The sequence below is a fragment of the Megascapheus bottae genome, chromosome 14 (assembly GCF_031878675.1).
Source record: "Megascapheus bottae isolate mThoBot1 chromosome 14, mThoBot2.hap1, whole genome shotgun sequence".
Taxonomy (NCBI): domain Eukaryota; kingdom Metazoa; phylum Chordata; class Mammalia; order Rodentia; family Geomyidae; genus Megascapheus; species Megascapheus bottae.
In genome coordinates this window covers 8,579,729-8,605,002 of record NC_143522.1, presented here as the reverse complement: position 1 = coordinate 8,605,002, position 25,274 = coordinate 8,579,729, and the positions used below count along the sequence as shown (strand labels likewise).

The 25,274-nt window shown below is 49.3% G+C and overlaps 1 protein-coding gene across 1 annotated transcript; it reads right to left on the bottom strand.

The window, feature by feature from the left end:
- Nucleotides 1–4,548: 4,548 nt before the first annotated feature.
- Plekhd1 (pleckstrin homology and coiled-coil domain containing D1) lies at nucleotides 4,549–25,105 on the bottom strand. The gene is made up of 13 exons (XM_090344361.1): nucleotides 24,775–25,105; nucleotides 18,613–18,706; nucleotides 18,191–18,280; nucleotides 17,954–18,030; nucleotides 17,086–17,177; nucleotides 16,225–16,277; nucleotides 10,545–10,639; nucleotides 10,012–10,105; nucleotides 8,126–8,304; nucleotides 7,649–7,781; nucleotides 6,867–7,011; nucleotides 6,293–6,442; nucleotides 4,549–6,139 (listed from the first exon to the last, which is right to left on the bottom strand). The coding sequence occupies exons 1-13, from the start codon at nucleotides 24,924–24,926 to the stop codon at nucleotides 5,967–5,969; spliced, it is 1,527 nt and encodes a 508-aa protein (XP_090200487.1). The 5' UTR covers nucleotides 24,927–25,105; the 3' UTR covers nucleotides 4,549–5,966.
- Between the last annotated feature and the right edge of the window lie 169 nt (nucleotides 25,106–25,274).

Sequence of the window (25,274 nt, the reverse complement as noted above, 5' to 3'; positions counted from 1 at the left end):
TAAAGGAGAGAACCTCAGAGACTCAACACCAATCATGGAGAACACTCTGCTTCACAAAGCCCTCCCTGTTCTTTGAGCCTTTGCTCACTTCCCTGTGGGCATTTATGCTGCCATCTGCTGGAAGAAGGAAGAAGTAAACACCAAAGCATCCTTCTACACCAGTGTATGGAGGACCCCAATTTTCCCTCAGCTGTGACTCTTGTCCTTGATGACAGTCAAAGGCATCCCTAACGCCATCAATTTATCAGAATAATATTTCAATCCATTTTTCTTTTCAAAAACTGGTAGGGGATTCTCTTTTTGCCAGTCCTGGGGCTTGAACTCAGGGCCTGAGCACTGTCCTTGGGCTTTCCTCAAGGCTAGCACTCTACCACTGAAGCCACAGCACCACTTTAAGATTTTCTATGTATGTGGTACTGATGAATTGAACCTGGGCCTTCATGCAGTATTCTTTAAGAAAGAAATTCTCCAGCTGGGCACGGTGGCTCAGGCCTGTAATACTAGCTATTCAGAAGAGTGAAATCTGAGGATCAATGTTCAAAGCCAGCCCAGGTACAAAAGGACCTGAGACTCTTATCTCCAATTAACCTCCAGAAAATGGGAAGTGGGGCTTGACTCAAGGGTAGGGCGGTAGCCTTGAGCTGAAGAGCTCAGAGACAGCACCTAGGCCTAGTTCAAGCCCCATGACCCACAAAAAAAAAAAAAAGAAAGAAAGAAATTCTCCAGATCCATGTGGCTGAACCTTGCAGACATTATACAAAATGACATATGCTAGTGAGACAAATTAATATTGTGTGGCTTCATTAATACTAAGTAACTAAAGTTGTCAGATTCATGATAAGATGGACACATGGTCGTAGACAGTGGTGAGGGTGGAAAGTAGAGAATTATCACTTAATGGGAATAAAGTTTGTGTGTTACCAGAAAAGTCCTGGAAATCAGAGATGTGAATACCTTTGTTAGCGAACTGGATACACAGACATGATTCATTTATGTTTTGTATATTTTGCCACAAAGTATCTCAGGAAAGAGTTAACTTCACATCATCACCCAGAGACTGAGTGAAGATGGAAACACATTCGCCACAGGATGACGTCAGAGCCAGGGTGGACAAGGCGAAGGCTACCTTCCCTTGAGAGGACAGCTTTCCTGATGACCATGACTGGCCATGTGATCTTTCCTTCGACATGATAAATCTGAAATCATTCCAGTTCTCATCTCCAGACAAATTTTTTCCTTCCCTCCTCCCTCCTTCCCTCTCTTCCTGTCTGTCTTTCTGTCCTGGGGCTTAAACACTAGGTCTGGGCACTGCCCCTGAACTTTTATTTTTTTTGCTCATGGCTGGCACTCTACTACTTGAGCCACAACTCTACTAGCTTTTTGCTAATTAGAGAAAAGAGTCTCACAGACTTTCCTGCCCAAGCTGACATTGAACCACAGGCCTCAGATCTTGGCCTCTTAAGTAGGATTCCAGTCATGAGCCACCAGTGCTGGGCCCAAACATTCCATTTTAAAGAACAATTTTGAGGATGGCACAACACTGTGTTCAGCTGAGCCAGAGCTCCTGGCCCCCAAGAGCTGTCCAGCTTGAGCACTAGTAGAAGCGGAGGTAGAGGCATTAGTAGAGGTAGAGGCAGCCAATTCCTTTTTGCTTTGGGGTTTTTAAGTTCCCAGATCATAGAGCTCTAGAATGTCAAGGGCTTAGAGCAGACTTGTGAGACTGAAGGACTTCTCTCCTACCTAATAAAAAATAGAAATAAACACAGAAATACTTTCAATGGTGACTGTTCAAAACCCACAGCAGGCAGGAGCCCAAACTTGCCACTAGGGCCTTCCACCATCCCTTTGCTACAGGCAGAGGCAAGATCCTTCCTCTGGGGTCTCGTTACTGGAGGGAGGGTTCTTCACGAGGACACCCAAGGCCCACTAGCCACAGCTGTGCCAGGTTAACAGAGGCATGTAGAGTCTGTTCACAGATGTAACAAGCAGGAAGCAGGTGTCAGCTTCTCCAAGACTCAAAGATCCTGGAACTCCTCATGCTTGCCTTCATTCTGCTTTGGTGAAGCTCTTAATCACCCCAGCTTGCCTGCCTGGTCACCAAATCCCACCCACAGGCAAAGCCAGAGAGGACAGATGGTAGACACAGTTGGTGACATAGGCAAGGAGAAGTCACCAGAAATGGATTTAGTTGATTAAGATCCCCATCCCAAGCTGACATCCATAACTCTAACCACCCAGGAGGCTGAGATTCCCCCCCCCACACACACACATACAAATATACAAAGCAAATCCCCTGTCCCTATTCCTCAGGCTTTCTAGGCTTGAAGTATGTTTCCTAATCTCCCCCTAGAATACCAGTACATCAGAGGTGGTGAAGCTCATTTCTGGGTCAGCAAAGTTGATAGTCACAAGTGAAATCCGAGCCCAGGGAACAGAAGAGGAGGTAAGATGTGCAAAGTCAGAAAACCAAACCTGGCTTTCATCCATTTTCTCTTCAAAGCTTGAAAAATCTAGTTTCTCTCACTTGCTCTGGCTGTCTAGAGAGGCAGAAACCTCTCCCAAAGCCCTGCAAAAGTCTCCTCCATCCCTGCTCACAGAGAAGGCAAATACTACCCCCACACACACCCCAGTCTAAGCTACAGGCTTTCTGACTTGGGGGAGATTTTGTAGAAGGGTAAGTAGAACATCTGAGCAGCTTCATTCTGGCCAATCACAGAAGTACAGGTCCTGTGAGTGTAATACTGTCTTCTAGTTACATTACCTTTGATACACTGGGCCACTCCCAGAGACCCAAGCCAGTGTCTGTTCCACTACCATCCTGCTCTGGGGGCTCCACACCCAGGCTCTTAGGTCAGGCTGAATCTGGTGAGATGGATGGATTAGAAGCAAGAACTCAATCTTCCGGAGATGGAGACAGGCATCTCTCCTTCCCAGGGCCCGGGAGATGCAGAGTAGGTCAGAACCCCAGTGTTTTCCAGATCTCTTGCTTTATCCTTTAACACACCATTACAACCAGGGTGACCACTGAATGAAAATGTCACCTCGAAGGATTACAAAAAGGGAAGAGGAAGCCATTAATGATCTGGAAAACAGCAGACCCCACAACAATCCTGGGGTGATGTCAATTACCTTTCCTCAGTGAGGATACACATCAAAGAGCAGGGGAAGAGCCCCCATCTACCTACCACCTCTTACTCATGTCTCCCTTTTGTGATTACTAGATGAAAGCATTGGTTCATCAGAACAGGCAGAACTGTCCATGCCTGGTGGGTAGACTGAAACTCAACAGGCTGTATCATTAGGCAGATTTAATCTGTTTCAAGTTGTTCTCACTGGTAGAGTCTGTGCTCAGGTCAGGAGAAAGTCATGCTGATAGTCTGTTATCCTGGGACAGCCAGAACCTCAAGTTGGGAACACAGATTTTTCAGTTAATTGTTAAGCCATTCATGGGGGGGGGGGCAGGAAGAGCAGGGAGACACTCTTTGTGCATAAGTGCAGGAGTGTACCAGACCAATTCCACATTTGGCCTGCAAGGGGCAGCATATGTCCAGACATGAATGACCATATTGTGTACTTAAGGGATACTTAACAAAATGGATTTAATTAGCCAAGGAATAAGTTTTCTGTTTTTTATTTTTGTTCCAGTCCTAGGGCTTGAACTCAGGACCTGCGCACTGTCCCTAGCTTTTTTGCTCAAAACTAGCACTCTATCATTTGACCTACCATAGTTTTTTTGGTAGTTAATCAGAGATCAGTCTCACAAATTTTTCCTGCCCAGGCTGGCTTTGAACTGTGATCCTCTCAGATCTCAGACTTCTAAGTAGCTAGGATAACAGGCATGAGCCACCAGTGCCCAGCTTTTTTTTAATCACTTCAATATGTTCCAGTATACAATTTCCACTCCTCCATATTTTCAAAGTTGGATATTTTTTGTCTTATGCTAGGTAAAGAGTAAATGCTTGCTTAATGACAACACACTTACAGACTGCCCAGTTGGTTGAAGATAACTAGATTTGTGCAGAGCATGGAAAGCCCAGGGTAAACTAGGAGGAAATGAACTGGGGATTAACCAATGCCATGGAAAAGCACTGCTATGATTTGAATGTCTGTCACCTCTCATATGCATTAAAATTTAATTGTATTGAGAAGTGGAAGCTTTAAGAGATGTAAAGTCTGTCTAGGTTTAATGCCATTATTACAGGCGTGGGTTACCATGATGAGTCCCTTAGAAAAAGATAAATATGGCCTCCTCTTACTTTATCCCACCCCTCTTTGCCCTTCCGCCGCAGGACAATTCAGCAAGAAAGCCCTCACCACACCCCAGACCCTAATCTTGAACTTCCCGGTCTCTAAAAGTGTGAGCCAATAAGTTCCTGTCCTTCATACCTTACTTTCAGGTACTCTGTTACAGAAACACAAAATGGATGAGGACAGGCACTTTCCTTTCTGGTTAATGGCTTACCCAGGAAAACAAAATGCATTTGAAGTTGTCCGAAAGATTTTTTCCCCCCAGAGCAAGCCATTCATTTCAAAACAAATGAAGCCAGTCATCTTGGTTTATTAATAGTCCTCCACTTTGCAAAGTTCATTCTAACATACATATTAGGTAAACAAGTTCCAGGTTTGGGCAGGGTTATACTTATTTAAAGCTTTTACATTTACACTCAAATGCATCGAGTCTCACCCCCCCTCCCTTCCCCAAGACCACCTGGACTCGCTGAAGCCATGAAAGTTCATGTGTACCCCCATAGAGAAGGGGCCATCAGAGTGAGTAGCCCACCTGGCCTTGGCTAGCCAAGCAGCAGAGAAGCAAATGTTCTGAGCTTCCTAGGGGCCGGCTGTCTGCTGTCCCTGAACCATCTGTCCATCCCTCAGGACATCATGGTTTTCTGGACAGCAGAAGATGGGAGCCTTGAATGCTCCCAGGGTTCCATAGCACCCTGATCTCAGGCAGACCCCCTTTTTTTTGAGACCTTGACAGACTGGGGAGGCCTTGCAGGGTGGGCCCAGAAGACTGGGGAGGCATGGATGACAGTCCTCAGCTCCTGAAGGTTGATGGTTTCCCACATAAGCTTCACATTAGTGTTCTAATGGCACATAGCCAACCAATGGCTACGGGCTCATCATGAGCCCAGGTTCCCCATGTACAGGGGTTCATGGCTGCGTGGATGAAGGGTTCAAAGGAGGCAGCAATGGAGCTGAGTGGGAGGGAGACATCTATGTTCTCTCAACCATCAGGGTCACTGCAGTCAGAGAAGCTGTAGATAAAGCCTGACTGTAGAGAATGCAGGAACCCAGGTCTCCTCCTTCTATGCTGAGCTTGTGTCTTCTGGGACAGCCTTCAATAGTGGCCCTATCCCTAGCTTCCAGTCAGGGGCTGAGAGGGGAGCGGAGGGGTCCTACCCCCCCAGAGTGCTGTACTGCAGGTAAGTAAGCTCAGCTGAGAGGGATGGGGAGCCCCAAGTGGTCCCACAGCTGATGTAACTATGTGAGATGCCATGAGCCTGGGGATGCTATTCTAGAGTCTTCTTTTCCCCAGGATGTGGATGGAATAAGTGAGGGGCCTTGGCTAAGGAGGGTCAGGAAAGCCTGAGGAGAGTAAGACAGGGAGGAGAGGCCTGCCGTGGGGAGGTAAGACTTTTCATCTCACAAGAGGAGGAGAGTCACAGAAGGGGGACAGTGGGCACCGGAGGCTGTGGTCTTTAGGCTCCACTCTATTTCCTGACCAACAAAAATCACACACAGTCAGGACTTTTTACCACCTTTCCATGGCAAGCTGGAAGTATCTGGCCTGGGCCTGCCTGATCTGGAGTAGACCCAAGGGCAGGGTGTGGAGGGGGGCTGAGGGAGATAGCACCTCTGCTCTTTTAGGGGGAGGTTAGACCCCAGGTGGAAAGAAGCCAGGTGGAGTCAGACCATCCCACCAGGGAAAGATAGGAGGCAGTGGAGGTGACTGGGTAGTGCTATCACTTTGCCCCGCGGGGAAGGGCAGAGGAGGATGCTCCAGGCTGGGTGGCCATGATGTGATAGATGGATTCTCGGAAGCGCTGGTCTCGGCTGAGCCTCTTGGCCACCTCCTTTAGCTCTTCTATGTTGTTGGCCTCCAGCTGGGAGGTCATGAAGGACTGGGATGGTTTCACTGGGGAGACAGGGCCCAATCACCTCATGAACAGCCCTCCCTCCCCCATAGCATGGGGCTGACAGTGAAGGGATAGGGTGGGCTGGGGGTCAGGGCCAGCCTTGCTTGTTCCCACCAGACCCCACCAAGGAGGCAGCAGCCAAGCACACTCACTGTCATTCCAGGAGGTGCTGGACCGGCGTCGGTGGAAGCGACAGCTCTTGATGCGGCGAGTGGCAGCCTTGTGGATGTACACAGAGTTCTTCATGATGACAGGCATCTTGGCCTCTAGCTCTGCATTCCGGATACACTCCTCAAAGAACCCTGCGGGAGCAGGTCCAGAGGGGTCCGGTGGGTTACTTCCTTCCTTCAGTCCCTCCTTCCCCTCCCTTCCCAAGGATGGGGATGGGGGTAAAGGGATTGGGTGGGAAATATGCTGGCCCCATCCCTCAAGACCAGTGCTGCCTGCAGGGGACAGGGCTTCCTCCATCTATTAATCCAAAATCTATTGCCATCCCAGGGGCACATCTGCTGAGAACAGAGCTCAGTTTGAGCTTTTGCAAAGTTCCAAATGGCAGCAGGGCCCAAGGGACCCCTGGAGGTGACTATCTGTAGAAGAAGCCCTATAAATGACCAAACCATTATATAAATTACCAGACCTCCCCGGGCTTGGAAACTGGCAAGGCTGGTGTGGCTGGTGTGGCTGGCTTCGTTCCTTCTGGGGCCAGTCCACAGAGGAAGGACTTACTTTTCAGATGGCTCACATCAGCCCGCATCCTCTCCTCCTTTTCCTTGTTCCGCACCTTGGAGTTGAGCCCTTGTTCCAGGCTCCGCAAGGCCCCCTCAGCCTCCCGCAGACGCCGCTCCAGGTCCATGCGGACCTTGACCTCAGCCTGGATAGAGAGGGGTGGGGGGGGAGGAGGAGAAGAGGATATGGGGAGAGGGGGAGGGAGAGAGGGAGAGTGAAAGGGGGAGGGAGAGAGGGAGAGAGGGAGAGAGGGAGAGAGGGAGAGGGGGAGAGGGGGAGGGAGACAGAGAGTGAAAGGGGGAGGGGGGGAGAAGGAGGGAGAGAGATGAGGAGAGGCAGGGAGAGAGAGGGAGGGAAGGAGGGAAAGAGGGAGGGAAGGGGAGAGAGGAAGGAAGGGGGAGAGAGAAAGGGAGGAAGGAAGGGGGAGAGAGAAAGGGAGGGAGGGAGGGGGAGAGAGAAAGGGAGGGAGGGAGAGGGAGGGAGGGAGGAAGAGAGTGCTAAGAAGTGGTTGCCATCTCTTTGGCAGCCTTCCCTCATCACCCCTGGCTGAATGGAAGGTTCCATGTCATGCTTCTGTCTCTGATTTCCAGCCCAGGTAGACTGGGCTTGGTGCCTAGTCCCAAGAAGAGGTGTCTATTAATGTTACAGCAGACTCCTTTCCCTCGTGGTGGCCTCATGTCCCACATCTATCTGGACAGCTAATCAGGTTGTAGAAGACAGCTAGCCTGTACAGTACAACATCAGACAGGAGCCCCAAGAAAGAGGAAGGGCCCTGAGCGCACCTTGAGCTCCCGTTCAGCCTGCTGCTTCTCTGCTGTCAGCTCCTGCAGGGAGTTCTGCAGTGCCTGGGACTGGCTGGAGTAGAACTCCCGCTCTTCCTCCAGGGCTCGAGAACGTTCCTCATTCTCCTTCATCCTGCCAGTAGGACCTTACTCAATGTGCATGCACCAAATGGTCAACCTCCCAGAGACCTGGCTGGAGAGACCCTGAGCACCCAGGACTTACTTAGGTGAGGAGAGGAATGGCATGGTTCAATAATGGAAATCCTAGGCTTAGAGGCATCAGATTGGAGGCCTAGGTTTGTCAGATCTGTGACCTTAGGAAAGCCCTATTACCCGTTGAAGACAATGGTCAAGTCAGCTTTGGGGAACTGCTGGGAAAACAATCCTCGACAAAAGGAATTGAAAGGTTCCTGCTGGCCAGAGGGGCCAGAGTCCAGCTCCTAGATTCCAAGCTACTAGAGGACACAGGGGTCTCACCGCTTCTCTGCTAGGAGCTTCTCTGCCAATAGCTGCTGCATCCGCTCCTCGATCTGCCTTAGGTTGCTTTGGAGACCCCCACTGGCAGGCGGCTGCTCACTCTGACTGGCCAGTGACTGTGGCTGGTTCTTGTCCTCCTCTAGCATTTCAAGGGTTTTCTTCTTCTCTATAGAGAGTTCCTAGTATAGAAGCAGGAAAAGAAGAAAAAGAGCTCAGTTTCCATCATGGCTGCCCACCAGCCTCTTAATTCCAGGAAGTAGCCCTCTTCTTTCTGTTCTTTTTGAAGAACACCTTGAGATGCTGTCTCTTCCCCAAATCTCCCATCCCCCAGGGCAAGCTTACTCAATTAAGGGAGCCAAGGTAGAGCCCCAGTGTGGCTTCCAGTGGAGATGGCACCTATTAGAACCAGGTGTCAAAGCCCAAAGGCTCTGGGGTTCCATCTGTCCATGTGATAAAACACCCAACAGAACCAGTCTAAGAGCAGATTTCAATTCCTATGTATTTCTCCACTGGGATCTTACACTACACAGAGTTGCAACCATCTGTGATGAGATGCAGGGAAAGATAAACAAAAGCACTACAAAGCCGGGAGTTTGGCCTAGTGGTAGAGTGTTTGCCTAGCATGCATGAAGACCCAGGTTCGATTCCTTGGTACCACATACTTAGAAAAAGCCAGAAGTGGTGCTGAGGCTCAAGTGGAGCCCTAGCCTTGAGAAAATCCAGGGACAGTGCTCAGGCCCTGAGCCCAAACCCAGGACTGGCAAAAAAAAAAAAGGCACCACAAAGCTCCAGTCAGTCAAAGGAGACTGGAAACCCTGGCAACTTTCAACGTCACTCCTGGATTCACTAAACCCTCATGGTGGTTACACACCATACCCTGGTTTGGAGAGAACATGAAGACATGGTGGAATGAAGTACATAATTTGGAAAACACAATGTAGTGGTGCAAAATGCTATGTAAGCCCACAGCCCAGAGCAAATACCTGCCTAGAAGAATCAGGGAAGCTTGACTAATATATATATGTATGGTGGGGAAATGGAATCAGGGAAGCTTGACTATATATATATATATATATATATATATATGTATGGTGGGGAAATGGAAGTAGATTCTATCCATGGGTGAGTGCTAGCAGAAGGGGTTGGATTAACAAGAAGGATGAAGGTTTTAGAGGGGGAGGAATGAGGGAGATTTGAGTTGAGTCCTCAAAAGATGAGTAGGAATTCTCCATGCAGAGAAGAGATGAAAAGGACATGCTAGATAAAAGGAACAGTCTGAGTGAAGGTATGGGGAACAAAAGAGCTTGTCTCTGGGGCACATGAGCTCAGTGGTTAGAGCAGATGTTGAGGTATCTTTTTGTAGGGTTTAAGGGGACAGCAGGGAAGGACATGCTAGGGCCAGAGTTGGCACTTACAGGTCATGCTATGGAGTCAGTACTTTGTCCTTCATTCATGCGATGCCCCTCTCCTCTTAGTGCCTTGTGACATCAGACAAAAGTGATTTGGCAATTTCTTTCATACTAGATCTTACCCAGGAGCACTTAAGTGTGCCACAAGAAGGCTGTGGTGTGTGACTCCACTGCCCACCCTAATCAATTCTCCATCTACCATAAAAAAAAAAAAAATACTGGCACCAGAGAAAAGTTCATTTCCCGAAGACATGGTCACAGCTAGGGCAAGCTGGAATTTGCCCTCTGGGTATGGGAACAACCAGTCCCTGCTCTGGTTCCCAGCCATCCACAGAGGAGATCTTTTTGATTCACATCTCTTCCTGCCCAACTCCCTTTACAGGCACCCCACTGGGAAGCACTTGGAAAAACTAGAATAGTGGGAGCCCAAACAACCAGCCAGCTCCCCTGGTAACCAGCCCGCCAACTGCCCCTCACCTCCAGTGTCTGCTGCAAGGACTCGGTGAGGTGCCTTAGCTCCTTTTTCTCTTGTTCTACACCCTTGAGGCATCTGGCGGTGAGCTCCAGCTCCCTGTGAGAACAGAGGGCTGCAATGCAATGCTCACCCCTCCCACCACAACCCTGCACACAGAACACTGCCTCTCTGGATATGCCTCTCCTTAGTGACAGCCCTCTGTACCTCCAGGCTGCCCCCCTCCAACCTCCCAACAGCTGCAGGGACTGGGCTGAAAGGAGAGTCATGGCTTGGTTAGGGTCTCTCTTCCCAATGGTTCCGGCCTTTAGGTACTCAAGAGGAAGCTGTGGACCCCTAGCAGTGGGCTATTTCTACCCATTGATAATATTCTCTTGCAGTGGTGGGAACTGGAGCATGGAGGCATGGGAAGGGCAGACTGGCCTCCTCACAAACAGCTATCTCCTGGGTGGAGACTTCTCCAGGCCTGGCTGGACACTGTTCTGTATGCCCTAAGCTGGGATATCCCTCCTGGACCCCTCCCGGGGCCCACTGCCACCTCTTGATCTGTTCCTGCTCCACTCTCAGCTCCTGTACCACCTCCTCAAACTGCTGCTTCTCAGCCTCCAGCACCTGGTTCAGGCGCTCAAGCTCCTGCAGACAACCAGGGAGGAAGAGAAGAGTTATGAGGAGAGATTCACTGAAGTCAGGAGCCCCCCACTAATCAAGGAGACCCTCTGGGTTTGGGCTCAGTCTGGCTAGATGTGGCTCAAGCCAGATTTGGAATTAATTTCTTAGAGTCCTGGCCCCATTAGACATGCAATCTCAACCAACCCCAAATCTGGGATGAACTCAGCCTCTTAAAACAGCAAACTAAAGCCAGGCACTGGTAGCTCATACATGTAATTCTAGCTACTCTGGAGACTGAAATCTAATGATCGAGGGTTTTTTTTTTGTTGTTTTGTTTTGTTTTGTTTTGTTTTTTGGTGGGTCATGGGTGTTTAAACTCGGCTTGGGTGCTATCCCTGAGCTCTTCAGCCCAAGGATACTGCCCTACCCTTGAGCCAAGCCCTACTTCCCAGTTTTCTAGTGGTTTGCTGGGGCTAGCTTTGAACCTTGATCCTCAGATCTCAGCCTCCTGAGTAGCTAGGATTACAGGTGTGAGCCACCACGCCTGGCAGGATCAAGGTTTGAAGCCAGCTCAGGAAGAAAAGTCTGTGAGACTCCTATCTCAAAAAAAAAAAAAAAAAAAAAGCCACAAGTGATGCTGTGGCTCAAGGTGTAGAGAACTAGCCTTGAGCATACAGAGGCTCAAAGACAGTGCCCAAGTCTTAAGTTCAAGACCCAGGACTAGCCATAAAACAAAAACCAAAACAGTACACTAAGCAGGACTTGGAAATGATCAGGACACATGTCCTGGGGTGGATGTGATTATGATTCTGATGACTGCTCTGCCAGGCAGCGCCAGTGATTTGTACCATAAGGTGAGGTGGCAGGCAGCACTTCAAGCCTAAAGAAGAAAGTAGGCCTATGTATTTCTGTTATAGAGCCCTAGAATGTCCCTTTCTTTAACAATTCAACCTGAAGATCTCTCCTGTTACTTAATATTGCACTGGGTTATCTTTCCATAGCTGAAAATGCAGAAGGGTTAATTATTAAAATTCCATTCCTTCTCTCCCTAGCTAACCCTCCCGGAACCAGAAAAGGAAGTTAATCCACCTAGACCTGGGTTTTTCTCTCACTTTTCTATCTTAGTGGTCCCAGAATATGTGATTAAGATGCCTTTTTCTTTCTCCTTTGGGGAAGGGCCTTGTTCCTCTTAAGTAATTGTTCTACCCCTTAAGTCATGCCCTAGCCCTTTTTAGCTTTAGTGATTTGTTTTTTTTTAATAGGTCCTCTTGTTTCTGTCCTGAACTATGATCCTATTTACACTTCCAGTGTAGCTGGAATAACAGATGTGTCCCACCATACCTAGCTCATTCATTGAGATGGGATTCTGAAAACTTTCTGCCCAGGCTGGTCTCAAACTACAATCCTCCCAATCTCACTCTCTGAGTAGCTAAGATTACAGGCATCAACCCGTAGGATCATAGGCATATTTTACATGAATTCCCAAGCAGCTGTGCCAGGGCAGTATTTGCTGAGGAAATGGGTACCCATGAGCCACAGCCCACCAGGGTCAGAGCAACTTTAAAAGCAATTCAGTATCCATCAGATGCTTGAATCCCCCTCTGAGTTTCCTGCCAGAAATGATCCAAGCTCTGCTTGAGTAGTTCTCACCATAGGAAATTTGCTCCTTTCTTAAGACAGGCCATTTCACACTTGAGCAACCTGACAGAAAAGCTCTTTCTTAGGTGCTCCACCCAAGAGCTCAATGCTGCCCTCTTGGAAGCCCCAAATACAAAAACGTTAATAGATGGTGATGGAAGATTTGGTTGAATTCTTTGCAGGTTCTGATGAATTACAAATCATTTATGCAGCATGTCCCATCCCTCTGCCCCCACTCCCACCTCCTGTGAGCCCTACTCCCTTCAACCACCTCTCTTCTTGCTTCAAAGTCCCCCTCATTTCAGCAGCTCCCTCACTTCTTGGCCCTTCTCTCTGACTTAGCCCCCAAATGAAGAGCTAGGAGACAACTCTTAGCCAATCATAAGATGGGCAAAACCCAGGGGGTAGCGAATGCCTGGCCAGTGCTTGGTGGCACAGCCCATGTAAGGAAAGAGGGCAATTCCTTCCAAAGAATTAGAGCCACAATCTACCTTCTTCCCAATTTCCTTTACTGGTTCCAATCTCCTCCCCTGGGGGGCAATGGAATAAACCTCAATTCTTTTCCAGTGTTTCAAAGAGCTGTTCCATTCCCCAGTTTCTTGTCTTCCAAGCCAAACAATATCTGTTTGCCATGCTTCACAGGACATGTTTTCAAGTTCTCAATAAAACTAATTATGCTCTTGAAAAGAATGCACTGAAGGGCCCCTAATTAGGAAGACTTCATTCAGTAAAGATTCTTCACAAGCAATTTCCAGGCTCAACCCAATTCCAAGAAAGGCCCCAGTGTCTTCTTTTACATTTTATCTTATTCATTTATGCTACACAAATTTATTGAATGTTTAATATGTTCTAGGCACCTGCTCCCATTGTGTACTAAGGGTACAAAGTTATTACCTAGTGTGTTATCTATCTACCTATATACATAAAATTAGACTGGGAATTTTGATCAAATGCAGAAATCAATTATTATGAAAACAATCAGACATATTAGAATAGCATTACAAAACAAAATATATAATGTGTCAGGCAGGGACTCAGTTCTAAGTAAATCTTTCATGTACAGATTTACTTTCTATTCTGTCTCCTACAGAAAAGCAGAGGGAATGGGAGGGGGAGAGGGAGAAATTATCTGATTCTTGAACTCATAAATAGGAAGAGACCTGGAGTCTCGGGCCTTTCCTGCCGTGTGAAAGATGCTAGAGCTGCACAGTTATTGATGTGTATCTACATGGGTCTTAGAAGTACACAAAACACTTTCCTGAATTCTATTCCACTGATCCTTGCAGCAACCTGAGAAGCAGGCGGAAACTGGCATTATTTTGTTAGGATATCACAGATGGAGAATCTGAACTTCAGAGATGTCAATAGTATGTCCAAGAAGTCAGCAAGAAAGTTGAGACACTGATTTAGCTCTCTTGACGCTGAGTCTTCCACAGACCTCACAAATTACCATGGAAATCTTCAACTTCTCACTCACTCTTTCTGTGGTCCAAAGCATATCCAATAATCTCTGACCTGGAGTGGAGATGCAGAAGGTACAGAAGACAGGTGGTCCCACCCAATCGATGAACTAGTCAGGGAAGGAAAAACTCACTAATCCAATGGTCTACCCAGGAATTAAACCTGACTTCCATTCCTTGTTGAGAACATGCCACAGAGTATGAACCTGAAAGTTCTTCTTCCTGTCCAGAACAGCCTCCATGTAAGTACAGCTGGGCCTGAGTCTTACTCCCAACTTGTTCCAGAAAAAGTTCGAATTTAACAACCTTCCTCTGTCAACAGGCTATGGCAGTAAGGATTGTGTTCAGTGGGTCTCTGCTGGCCTAATTTCCCAGCTAAAGACCTAGATAGAGTGTCTAAATTTTCCTCCAGCTGACAGCTGCCCCAGATTTAGCCTCTCTGATGGATAAGTCTCCTCTCCATTCCCGTGGCTAGTGGTTGCTGCTTCACTCGATTGCAAGCTTTCTTGATCACCAATCTGTAAGTTGCTGACACTGAACCAAAGGCTCACTTACCATGTCTGGGGATGAGTAAAGAAAATGCCAAAACTCCACTGAGCTAGAAGAGAACTGGGAGACACAGAGGCACAAAGTCTGGCAAAGAGAGATTCAGTGCTTCACAGTGCTAGTTCTCCAAATTATGTCCCATGTACAATTCTTTTTTTTTCTAGTCCTGGGCTTTGAGCTCAGGGCCTGAGCACTGCCCTTGAGCCACAGCACCACTTTTGGCTTTTTTTTTTTTTTTGTCTATGTATGTGGTACCAAGGAATCGAACCCGGATCCTCGTGCATGCTAGACAAACACTCTACCACTAGGCTAAATTCCCGGCCTCTACAATTTTTAACTCTTTCTTTAAAAAAAAAAAAAATCAAGAACGTGACTCTGAAGTCCAGTTGGAAGAATAAGTGTTAAACATAACTGATGAAATTTTTAAAGAAGGAAAATCAAGGAGAATTGTTGAGTTGGATTAAAACCAAGATGTAAACTGTGTTGGTAGCTCATGTCTGTAATCTTAGCTATTCAGGAGACTGAGATCTGAGAACTGCAGTTCAGAGTGAGCCCAAGCAGGAGAGTCTGTGAGATTCTTATCTCTAATTAACCACCAGAAAACCAGAAGTGGAGCTGTGGCTCAAAGTGGTAGAGCAAAAAACCTCGAGGATAGTGCCCAGGCACTGAATTCAAGCCCTGTAAGTAAGTAAACAAGTAAGTAAATACATAAATAAATAACAAGATGTAATGCAAAGTTGCAAGTTGTTCGTTTTATTGGTTCATTCCACCGACAGTTATTAAGCTCTCATCTTAAGCCAGATGCTAGATCAGGCAATGGAAGGTTTAAGGTCCAAAAAGGACATAGTACTTCTGTGTTTGAGAGCCCCAGGAGGGGTGGTTGGGAAAGTCTAGAGTTCATGAGAATGGAACCAAGGCTGATGGCCCCAGCAATGTGGTTTGCCCAGGAGGACAATAGTAGAGACAAGGCAGAGAAGTAGACAGGGCAGAGAAATGAACAAGTCAGACCTTCTCATCTATCTGGACAAGACACTCCACAGCTTTGGACCCCAGACACTTCTCCTGCAGGATAGGCTCAACATTAATTACGTAAGAGGGACATGATGGCGCATACCTGTGATCTCAGCTACTTACGAGGCTAGGCAACCTGGCAGGACTTCATCACAAAGTAAAAATAAAAATGGGCTAAGGCTGTACCTCAGTGGTAAAACTTGCCTAGTACGTGTGCAAGGTTTTAGTTTCAAGCCCAAGTACTGTAAATAAAGTAGCCTATAGATAATCATGGAGCACATACTATACACAAAACATTTTATATGTAACATCTTCTTTAATCATCACTTTGTTTTTCAGATGAGAATACTGGTATTCAGAGTGGTTAAGCAACTTACTGGAAGCCACACAGCTAGAAGTTGGTAAGGTCAAACACAGTTACAAGCAGCTTGACCCCAGAATTTGAGCTACTAATCATGACCCTGCCCTGTCCTTCAGGTGTAGGAATTCTGCCTCAAGACAGGTAAGACCAAGTCTATAGAGACATTTGGAATAACGTGGACTTTGTTGGCTCAAATGTGGCAAGAGTTGCCATGACTCTACAGGCCTACAATAAGCCTGCTTACAGCTAATCACCATTAGGATGCCTGAAGTCCCATAAAGATACCAGACCTTTAGAGCTCCAAGAGTATCAGTGCCAAGCAGATAAAGGTTTGGGTGGATATTTCTCCAGAAAGTGGGACTCACCTATCCAGTTTCTTTCCTCCTAAGAGCTGATGAGGAAACATACACCGCCAAGAGACTACAGCAAGTTCTTCACATTATTAACTCACTTGGCATCTGTATTCCACCCTGCCTGATTTCTCAGCAAGTTCTGGGGATGCCCAGCCCTCTGCATGGCCCCTAAGCTGGATACAAAATGCAGCTGCCAAGGAGGGGGAAGGGTGCCATTCTGAGCATGCTCAGAACTCCTACCTCTCTCTGCTCCCTCTGTAGGCAGAGTTCTTCGGTCTCTTCCATCAGTTTGTCTGTCAAAGCAAGCACACACGCACGAGAAGCTCAGACCACAGGTCCTACAGGGGCAAGTGCCTGAGGGTGGCCTCCATCACCCCCACTCTCTCTTAGAGAAGAGGTCAGCTGGCTCTGGGACCAGCTCTGCTGAATGAAGCTGCCTTGCTGGCCTTAACCACTTGCCTCTTTTCTGGTCATCATTCTTGCTTTGTGCACTGATAGGGCTATGAGGCCAGAGGCCCAAGTGGGTCCCTGCTGTGTCTCTACCCACTGGTCCTCAGTCCCTCCCCAGCTAGTAGGAGGCAGAGTCTCCAGGATGAGGAGAGTGGTGTCTAGAGTCAGCAGAGGGGAACTGCAAGAGTCTAAGGAGGTGGAAGGGATAGTGGGTCCCAGGCAAAGGAACCAGATCTCACCTCACTTCCTTCTGTGCTTATCAGCGTGTGTGTGTATGTGTGTGGTGGGGGAGTTACAGAGCTTAGACCCCTGCAGCCAGGTTGAAAATGGTTGGGGTTGGAAGGAGGTCTCTATCTTAAGAAAGTAGAAATTAGGGCTTGGAGAAGTTAAACTGTCTAAAGACAGACCCAGTTAGGAGATGGGCACCAATGTTGAGTCTAGAGCCCAGGTTATTTTACCCAAGTCGTGCTGGCCACAAGGACATTTTCTGCACCTTAAAGCCTTCTGGGCATCAAACTACCCACTAAGCCCCACCAGAGACTTCTCCACCCCTTGCCTGAGCCATCCACTAGCTCCTGGCTATCATCTGGGACCTCAAGTGCTGCCACCAGGGAACCTCAGGTGCCCGCCCACTCCCCCTATGCAGCCAACCTAAATATTCCTGCTTTTCCTTGGCCAACTGTAGTCCCTGGGCTTCCAGGCTTTTGATCATGGCTTCTCCCAGCTGGGCATTTTTCCAGGTCCTGAGGAGGGAGGGCAGACAGGACAGAAGAGAACAAAGAAAAATACAAAATCGTTAAAGCAGAAGGGCTGAGGAGAAGGTGAATGTGTGTTCCTTATACTCGATCATTCTCCCAAATCGCAGCTGGTGCTTACTCTGGACACTGGGCTCCAGGCCACCAGCACTGATCGCTTACAGTAACTGGAGGCTGGCTGGGTTGCAAAGTGGGCCATGGGGCCTGGGCCAAGAGATCTTGCAGAGCAGAGCAGAGCAAAGCAGAGATTACGTCCTGGTTAGCTTTCTGTATACCACATGCCTAGTACTTAGCACCAAGCCAGGCACAGGGCATCCATGACAGTCATTTGTCAGACCACAGTTATGACTCAGCTTGAATGGGCAGGAGCTTACACAGGGTGTGTGTGTATGTGTACAGATGACTGTGTTAGGCTGGGGCTTCTATGATCTATAAATTCTGATTTACAAAATCTTCATTCTAGTCTTTGCTAGGATTAACTACATGTCTGGGGAGGTGAAATAAATGGAGGGATGGTTTACAACTAGTGGCACTGGATTCACTCCCAAGACTTGGTGGCTAATGGCTGGCCACCTGTCACTGCTCACTCACTTATGAGACACTAACACGGGCTCTAAAGCCTGAGCTGTCTCCTCCCACTCCACCCCCCCAGTCAAATCTCTGTGTCAGGATGCCAGCTGAGAGGCATGGAGTTCTGGGGAGGCCCAGCCCAGCCCAGCTCCTTCTCTCTTGGCTCCCCCAAAGCCCTCCTGGCAGACACTTACACCTTCCCAGACTCCTGCAGCATCTCCAGCCACTGTGTCTGCTCAAACTCGGACTCAGCAGCCAGCAAGATATTCCCCTGCCAGGAAGAAGAGCCAGAATGTGCCATTCTGAGGAAGGCCCACTCCTACCTCCCCCACCCTGCTGTCCCAGGCACTGAGAGACCTCCCAGGCCATGCTGCACAGGGTTGTTCAGGGAGGAACAAAAAGCAAGAAGCCGATCTTCCCCTGACACTCACATGGAAGTCCTGGTGTGAGATCTTCATGGCATAAGGCATACTGGGCTCTTCCTTGGCCTCCACCAGGCAGCCCCCCAGAGGGATGACCCCCTGAGGAAGAAGCAGAATAGGCAGCTTACAGTCTGCTCAACTCATCATTTGGGGCCCCTGGAGAAAGCCACATGCTGCCAATATCCCAGACCAGACCAGACCCCACCCCAGCATTACTAGACAGAGGCCAGAACTGAGTTCCATAAGGAAGAGAAAGGGGTGGCCAGGCTTTGGGGCATAGAGGAGAGTACAGATCCAACTCAAGAGGAGGTAGGGGTCTTGGGTCCTGACAGAATTTTCTCTCCAGACTCTCGGCTAGACCACAGCAAGACATCCCTTATGTTTCCACTCCCACCCCCAGACCAGTGGCTTTATGGCCAGAGGCATCTCACCTTGGGATGTATATTGAAGTACTTATTGGATTCAAAGCTCTTTCTCTCGCTCTCAGAGTAGTAAAGCAGAAAGCTCTCTTTGATGATAAAAAACCTAAAGTGAGTGATGGAAAGAAAACAGCAACCAGGAGAGAAGGGGTGAGGTCTGTCCGGACAAGAGCTCACACTCCATATTGCACAAAGGCCTCAGCTGGCTGGCCAGCTTCCCCTGTGGACAGAGCAGGCCCCACACCAGGGCAGGGAGGAGGGAGGTCCAGGCTGGCTTCCAGGGCTGGTTGCCTCTGTGCCTCAAACTGACACCTTTGGCATAGCAGAGCACCTGTGGCCTATCCCTTTGGGTACCCTCACCTCAAACTATCACCTCCAGACACTTCGGGTTCCTCTATGCATAACACAGGACGGGAGGCACGTGAGTGCAGGATGGGTCTTTTGGTGTCCTCTTGAGAGCCAGCAACCAAATGGAACTGAGTACCTAGCTGGTAAGGCCAGTCTGCAGCTCCTAACAGCCTTTATGTTACACACTGCTCACAGCCTCCTTTCAGAATTCAAGTCTCACAGAGGAGCACTGCGCCTGCCCTTTGTACTTTCTGGCTAAGGGGGAAGTGATTCCTCAGCACCAGCTCCACACCCTGGGCCCACCCTGGGGCTTCTTAAAGAACCGATGCGTAACAAGTGTTCTCCAGGGAGAAGCGTCCAGGGAGCCTCAAAAATCCCTGGGACTCAGACACCCAGAATGGCTGACTCCTTCCTCCACAGCACAATTGCAGTGATGCACTGTGAACAAAACTCATAAGCATTCTGAGCTACTATTGCAAGGGGGAAAAGTCAAGCAGTGGCACGTTGTACCTGTTGGGATGGCTTATAATACACAACAGTGAGCACCTCTCACCTGCTCTGAATTTAGTGACAGGTATTAGCCACTTGATATTAGCCATGGATTATTTATATCATGAAAGGCAAATGCTACAGAACTGTCAGCCCCCACCCCAACATCCTGTTTTTTTGTGAGTATGTTTGGTATGTGTATGTGTGCATGTTTGTAATGCTCCAGTCCTCGAGTCTGATCTCAAGGTTTGTGTCTCCTTAGCGTTCAGACAACCATTTGAGCCACATTTGGCCTTGCTTTTTGTGAGGTATTTTGGAAATGGATCCCTTCCTTCTTCCTGCCCAAGCTGGCCTTGAGCCATCATCCTTTTTTTTTTTTTTTTTTTGCCAGTCTTGGGGCCTGAACTCAGGGCCTGAGCACTGTCCTTTGATCTTTCTCAAGGCTAGAGCTCTACCACTTGAGCCACAGCACTACTTCTAGCTTTTTCTATGTATGTGGTACTGAGAAATTGAACCCGGGCCTTCATGCATGCTAGGCAAGTACTCTACCACTAGGCCAAACTCCCAACCTAGACCTCAACTTCTTGAGTAGGTAGGATTGAAGATGTGAGCCACCAGCACTCATCTAAAAGCCTGCTCTTAACACCACTAGTTGAAAGCACCTTCTTTTGAGGTGCTGGAGAAGTTTCTGGTGGGCATCAACAAGCAGGAATCTCTGCAGGATCTTTCAGCTGTGGGACCTTCTCTAAGGACACAGCTTCTGTGCCGCAAGTGGAGGGGCAGGCATGGGTCTGGGAGAGCTGCCATCTCTCCTCTCCTAAGCAGATGAAGTGCAGCTCTGTTTTGGTGTGAGCCTCATGCCAATGAATTGGTTGGTGTGGATGTTTTGGTTTTTGAGTCAAGGCTAGTATCAAACCCACAATCCTTATACTTTAGCTTCCAAAGTAGAACTATAGATGCACACTACTGCACTTGGCTTCAATCCATTTTCTTTATTTGTCTCACCCTCTCTGCCCAATCACATAACAAATACAGCCCGGTGGATCCTGGTGACACTGCTAATGCCAACAATTCTAAGAGAGCCCAAGAATACTACCTCCTTCTGAACTGGGTAACATTCTGGCCCTCCTACCTCCCCACCACTCCACTTTCCCACCATTTCTGTCTTTCAGTGTCCCTATGTTCTAGAGAGCTGTGGAGTTCAGATGGAGATGGTGCTGCTCCAACTGGCCTCCTTCCATGCTTCTTCTGGTGGAGCCCTCCTCACCCAGTTCTCATCCTCACACCAGCACCAGCCTGCAGTGGTGTCTGGACATCTACTCTTGGTTCTTAGCACCTACTGCCACAGCACATGTGGTCAGTGGGCTTCTGGAGGGCAAGGCCACGCCACTGCAGTCCCATGGGTGAGGTAGATATCTTCTGCAGGTAACACTGCATAAGGTAGGTGCCAGACACACCTGCCACCAGATGACTGGTGGTGTAGGGGTTAGACAATCACACCCCACTCTGAGTTTTGGGGTTTTTAACCTATAGACTGACGGAGGAAAAAAACACCTGCCTTACGTTACCATACAAAATAATATTTATTTAAATAAACTCAAGGAAATGGAAACAAGAGGCTGAGGAGTATTTTGAGTGAGGACAGCTTGGACTGCAAGACCCTACCTCAGACTTTACAAAAGGCGATTATTATTATCATCATCATCATCATCATTATTAGCCAGTGCTGGGGCTTGAACTCAGGGCCTGGACACTGTCCTTGAGCTTCTTTTGCTCAAGGCTAGTGCTCTACCACTGGAGCCACTGCACCAGTGGCCTTTTCTGTTTATGTGGTATTGAAGAATTGAACCCAGGGCTCTATGCATGCTAGGTAAGCACTCTACCAGTAAGTCACATTCCCAGCTTAACGAAAGTTGATTTTTGAGCAAAGAGAAGTTGTTCCAGGCAATAGAACCCAAAGGTGCAAAGATCCTGAGGTGGAAAGGTGCCTGGCTCTGGAAAGATTTGCACAGTTGAAAGCCGGCTCCTGGCTACGCTCCTGACTACTGTAATAACAATGGCAGCTTACACTCCTTCAGCTCTTACCACAAGCCATGCCTGCCTCCACACAATTACCTCTGTCAGTGTACTTAACACTCAAGGTGTTAACACTCAGCCATCCTACCAGGCAGGTGCTTATATGGGCCAAAATGAATGGAGGATAAAGATCCTGACAGTCACACCAGCACTTTGAGGAACCTGGCTTTTTCTCTGAGGGCTTTGAGCAGGAGGGACCTGATGGGCTTACACTGCAAAAGTGTGTCTTGGCTTCTGTACTGAGAACTGGAGTGTTGGGGTAAGGGCAGGGAAGGCTGCTAAGAGCTACTGCCATCCAGCATCAGACTAGTGGGCAAAGGTGTGTAGCCTCCCCAGCATTTGCCCTGCACATAGGCTGTGTGCCTAGGTGCCACTCCCTTCCTTCTGAAGTGCAGCACAGAGACTGGCAGCCCAATAACATTCCTTTCTGCAATAACGGTAAGTCCATTATTACAGTGTAACCTCCGAGAAGCAGGCCTCAAATCCATGTGGGAAGAGGCTCCCCAGTCTTCTCGGTATGATGACTACCATTTGTACAGATAATCTTTCCATATCTGTGCAGGTTGCTACCTGAGAACTGGAACATGTGGACACTGTCCCATGGAACCCTTGGCACCTAAGTGACACTATAAATCCTCGCTCTCTGCTTGGGGGCCACTGGTGGTTCACAACAAGGAGACTGCTGGGGCTCCGCTGGACCCCACTGGCTACCTTGCACCAATGGAGAAAAGAGACAAGGAGTGTAGATGTCTCTGTCATGGGAAGAAATTGTGTGGGCTCCCCTCAGGGATTTGGGAGAAGGGATGGAGTGCTGATAAAAGCATTAAACCCAGGAACCAACCAGCCAGGCTGACCTCTCCCTCTTGCCCCCTTACTGAGCTGCCCAGATGTCTTCACCGCTGTCAGACCAAGAGGAAGACAGAATCAGAGTCATTTCCTTGTACCCTCTAGATGCCCCTCCTAGATCCTTTCCTCCCTCCTAATTAATGCTTCTTTTCCCTTCCCTTTGCATTACCCATGGAAAAATAAGCAGGCAATTAAACTCAAGGACATCTTCCCACCCCAAACTGGTAGTACTGCTTGGATAGTGGGAGATAGAGGTCACAATCCTAAAACAGATCTTGACGGGAAGAGGTTTTATAGAGCCTAGCCAGCTGAAGCCAGTTCCATCCTGCCCACTAGTTATTTATGCACATGGAAGTTTCTAGGCCCCCTCCCCTCAGCTGCCCACCAGGGCATCGATCGTTCTAATGGCAAACCTCTGCAGTGGCCTGGGTTTGCCTTGTCCCAATGCTTTCCGGTGGCTGCTAATTAGCTCATGTCCACTGACTACATCACAAATGGGAAACTGGAACCCAAGGGGCCTTGTTGGGGAGCCAGTGGGAGTTGGGCTGAGCATAATGTCTCCCACTTCCCCCAACCCTCACCCTCTGGCTAGCACTCAACAGAAGAGTGTGTGTGTGTGTGTGTGTGTGTGTGTGTGTGTGTGTGTGGAGCATAAGCTGGCCTTGACGGGCAGATGAGATGTTAATTCTTTCCAGGAGAGGGAAAAGGAACCAAGAGGGCAATTTTCTTCAAAGGGGGTTGGAGGACTTGACTTGGAGCTGTATTTATAGAGCGGTGCTCTGGGTAGTGCTCTGACCTTGATTGACCGGGTTGGGAGTGGCTGTAGGAGCTACAGATGGAGAGGGTCTGGGTGCCTCAAGCCCGCTGCTAAGGCTCCCCAGGTTGTCCTCTGCTTCATCATCACACTTTCTAGTTGAGAGTGTTTTCCTCCAGACTCATTTCAGTCTCCAAATCAACTATGGGTGCAAGAGTTACTCAGGGATTGGGTGAGGCGAGTGTCTCAGGCAACTAGCATTTACCGGATGCAACCAGGTGAAAGTGCCTGGCAAGAAAAATTCTGGATGACAGAACCCAGAGGAATACTTCAGGACCTTAGCCAGACCTTATGAAGAGGAGAGTTGGCTCCTGGAACAGCTGAGGCAGAAGAGGGCTATCCTGCTAATGGTGCCTGAGTCTCCAGGCAGCAGTCTCCTCCCCACTCTCCCAACCCCTAGTGCCCTGGCAGAGACAGCCTTCCACTGGCCTTCAGGGGCCTGAAGCTCAGGCAGCCAAACCTAGAGGCTTGGCTCTCTCTCCCCCACTCCCCCCCACATAACCTTCATGCTGTTCCAAACCTTCAGTTAAAGCACCAGAGATAAAACTGAACTTTAGAGAAATTCGAGGTCTACATAAGAATAAAAGTAAGTACCTAACACCAGCTGTGTAAAAATACAAACTGCCATCCACAGCTCCATTTGTTCTGTGGTCTTATAGAAATACTAAATTATTCATCAAAATTGAGCATCCCAGCCACATAAGATCTGCTGGGAACTCTGGAGGCCCCTCTGCTTGGGGCAGACTCACAGTGTGGGAAGGGGAAGGAGCATGTGGCTACATCCTTACCCTCCTAGAAGGGGTGAACCCTCCTGGCAGGACAGCAGCTGAGCGCTCAGCAGCAAATAAACGTTAGATCTGAAGTTAGACCGGCACCTGCAGCCAGCTTGGGGAGCTTCCTATCAGTACGGTGAACTCCTCCTCCTGCTAATACCTCCCGGCTCCTTTGGAAGTGAAAAGCAGCTGTCTGATGAGGAAGGAGGGTGGTGCGGGTGGAAGCTGCTTTCCCATCCAGCATCATCCATCTGAAAAGGTCCAGATCCCCCACCCCAAACTCTGGACTCTTCCCTCCATATACCTCAAGGGGCAGTTCGGAAAGATTGCCAACACTTCTTCCCACCTATACTTCCTGGCCCGCCCTCCCCTCTGCTGGATCGAGCCTTCCAGAAGGGTCACTGGCTCAAGCTCCACATAGAAGTTAAGGCAGATGGGAGGGAGACACTGGTGCCCCACTTTTGAGTTGGTCCCTCTGGACCTGGGTGAAGGGATGGCATGGCCGTGGAGGTCCCCAGAGGGTATTTCTGGCTGGAGGTAGGACTTTAGGGGTACAGTCTGGTGAAACTTGACCCACTCCCTCGTGATGATGTCGGCAGTCCACACCCAAAGTCCCCACTCGAGGCTCGGCTCATTCCACAGACAATTCCCAGCTGCTTCCAGGCCCGTGGTCCCACCCGAGCCCTCAGGAGAGGGAATCGTCCGCAAAGCTCTGCGTCTTCCAGGGTGAAACGGGGACGAAACCAAGGCCACAGAGGAAAGCACTGCCCGGAGGGGGGTGGCTCCCTCCCTCCCGGAGGTCATCTGAGGGCAAAGGGACGCACTCACCGCCGTGACCACTTGGCTGACGGTCGGCCGAAGGGCCGCTTCCACAGCACCCCGTAAAGCTGCACTTTAGTGCTGATGTCCAGCGCGTCCGAGTCGGCCTGCTCCAGGGATGGCGACGGCGACACCGAGTTGGACTTGGACGTGAACATCATGTCTCAGCCGGACGGCCGCCGGCGCAGGGGGCCGGAAGGACGGCCGGAGTCGCCGCGGGGCGCCGTCGGGGCGCGTCCGAGCGAGCGCGCGAGCCTGAGGAGAGGCCGAGCGAGCCGGGCCCGGGGCGGCTGCATGGAGGCGCGCCGAGCCCGGAGCGCGCCGCCGAGGGGTGCGGGGCGCGCGGCCGGCGCCCGAGACCGAGCTGGGGACGGCTGCGGGCCGGGCGGGAACTCCGCGGGGAGGGCGGCTCAGCCGGGAGCCCGCAGCATCTCCCCCCTCCAGCCCCAGTTCTGGTGGCCCCGATTGGCTGGGAGTGACAGGTGCGCGCCAATCAGGGCGGGCGCGGG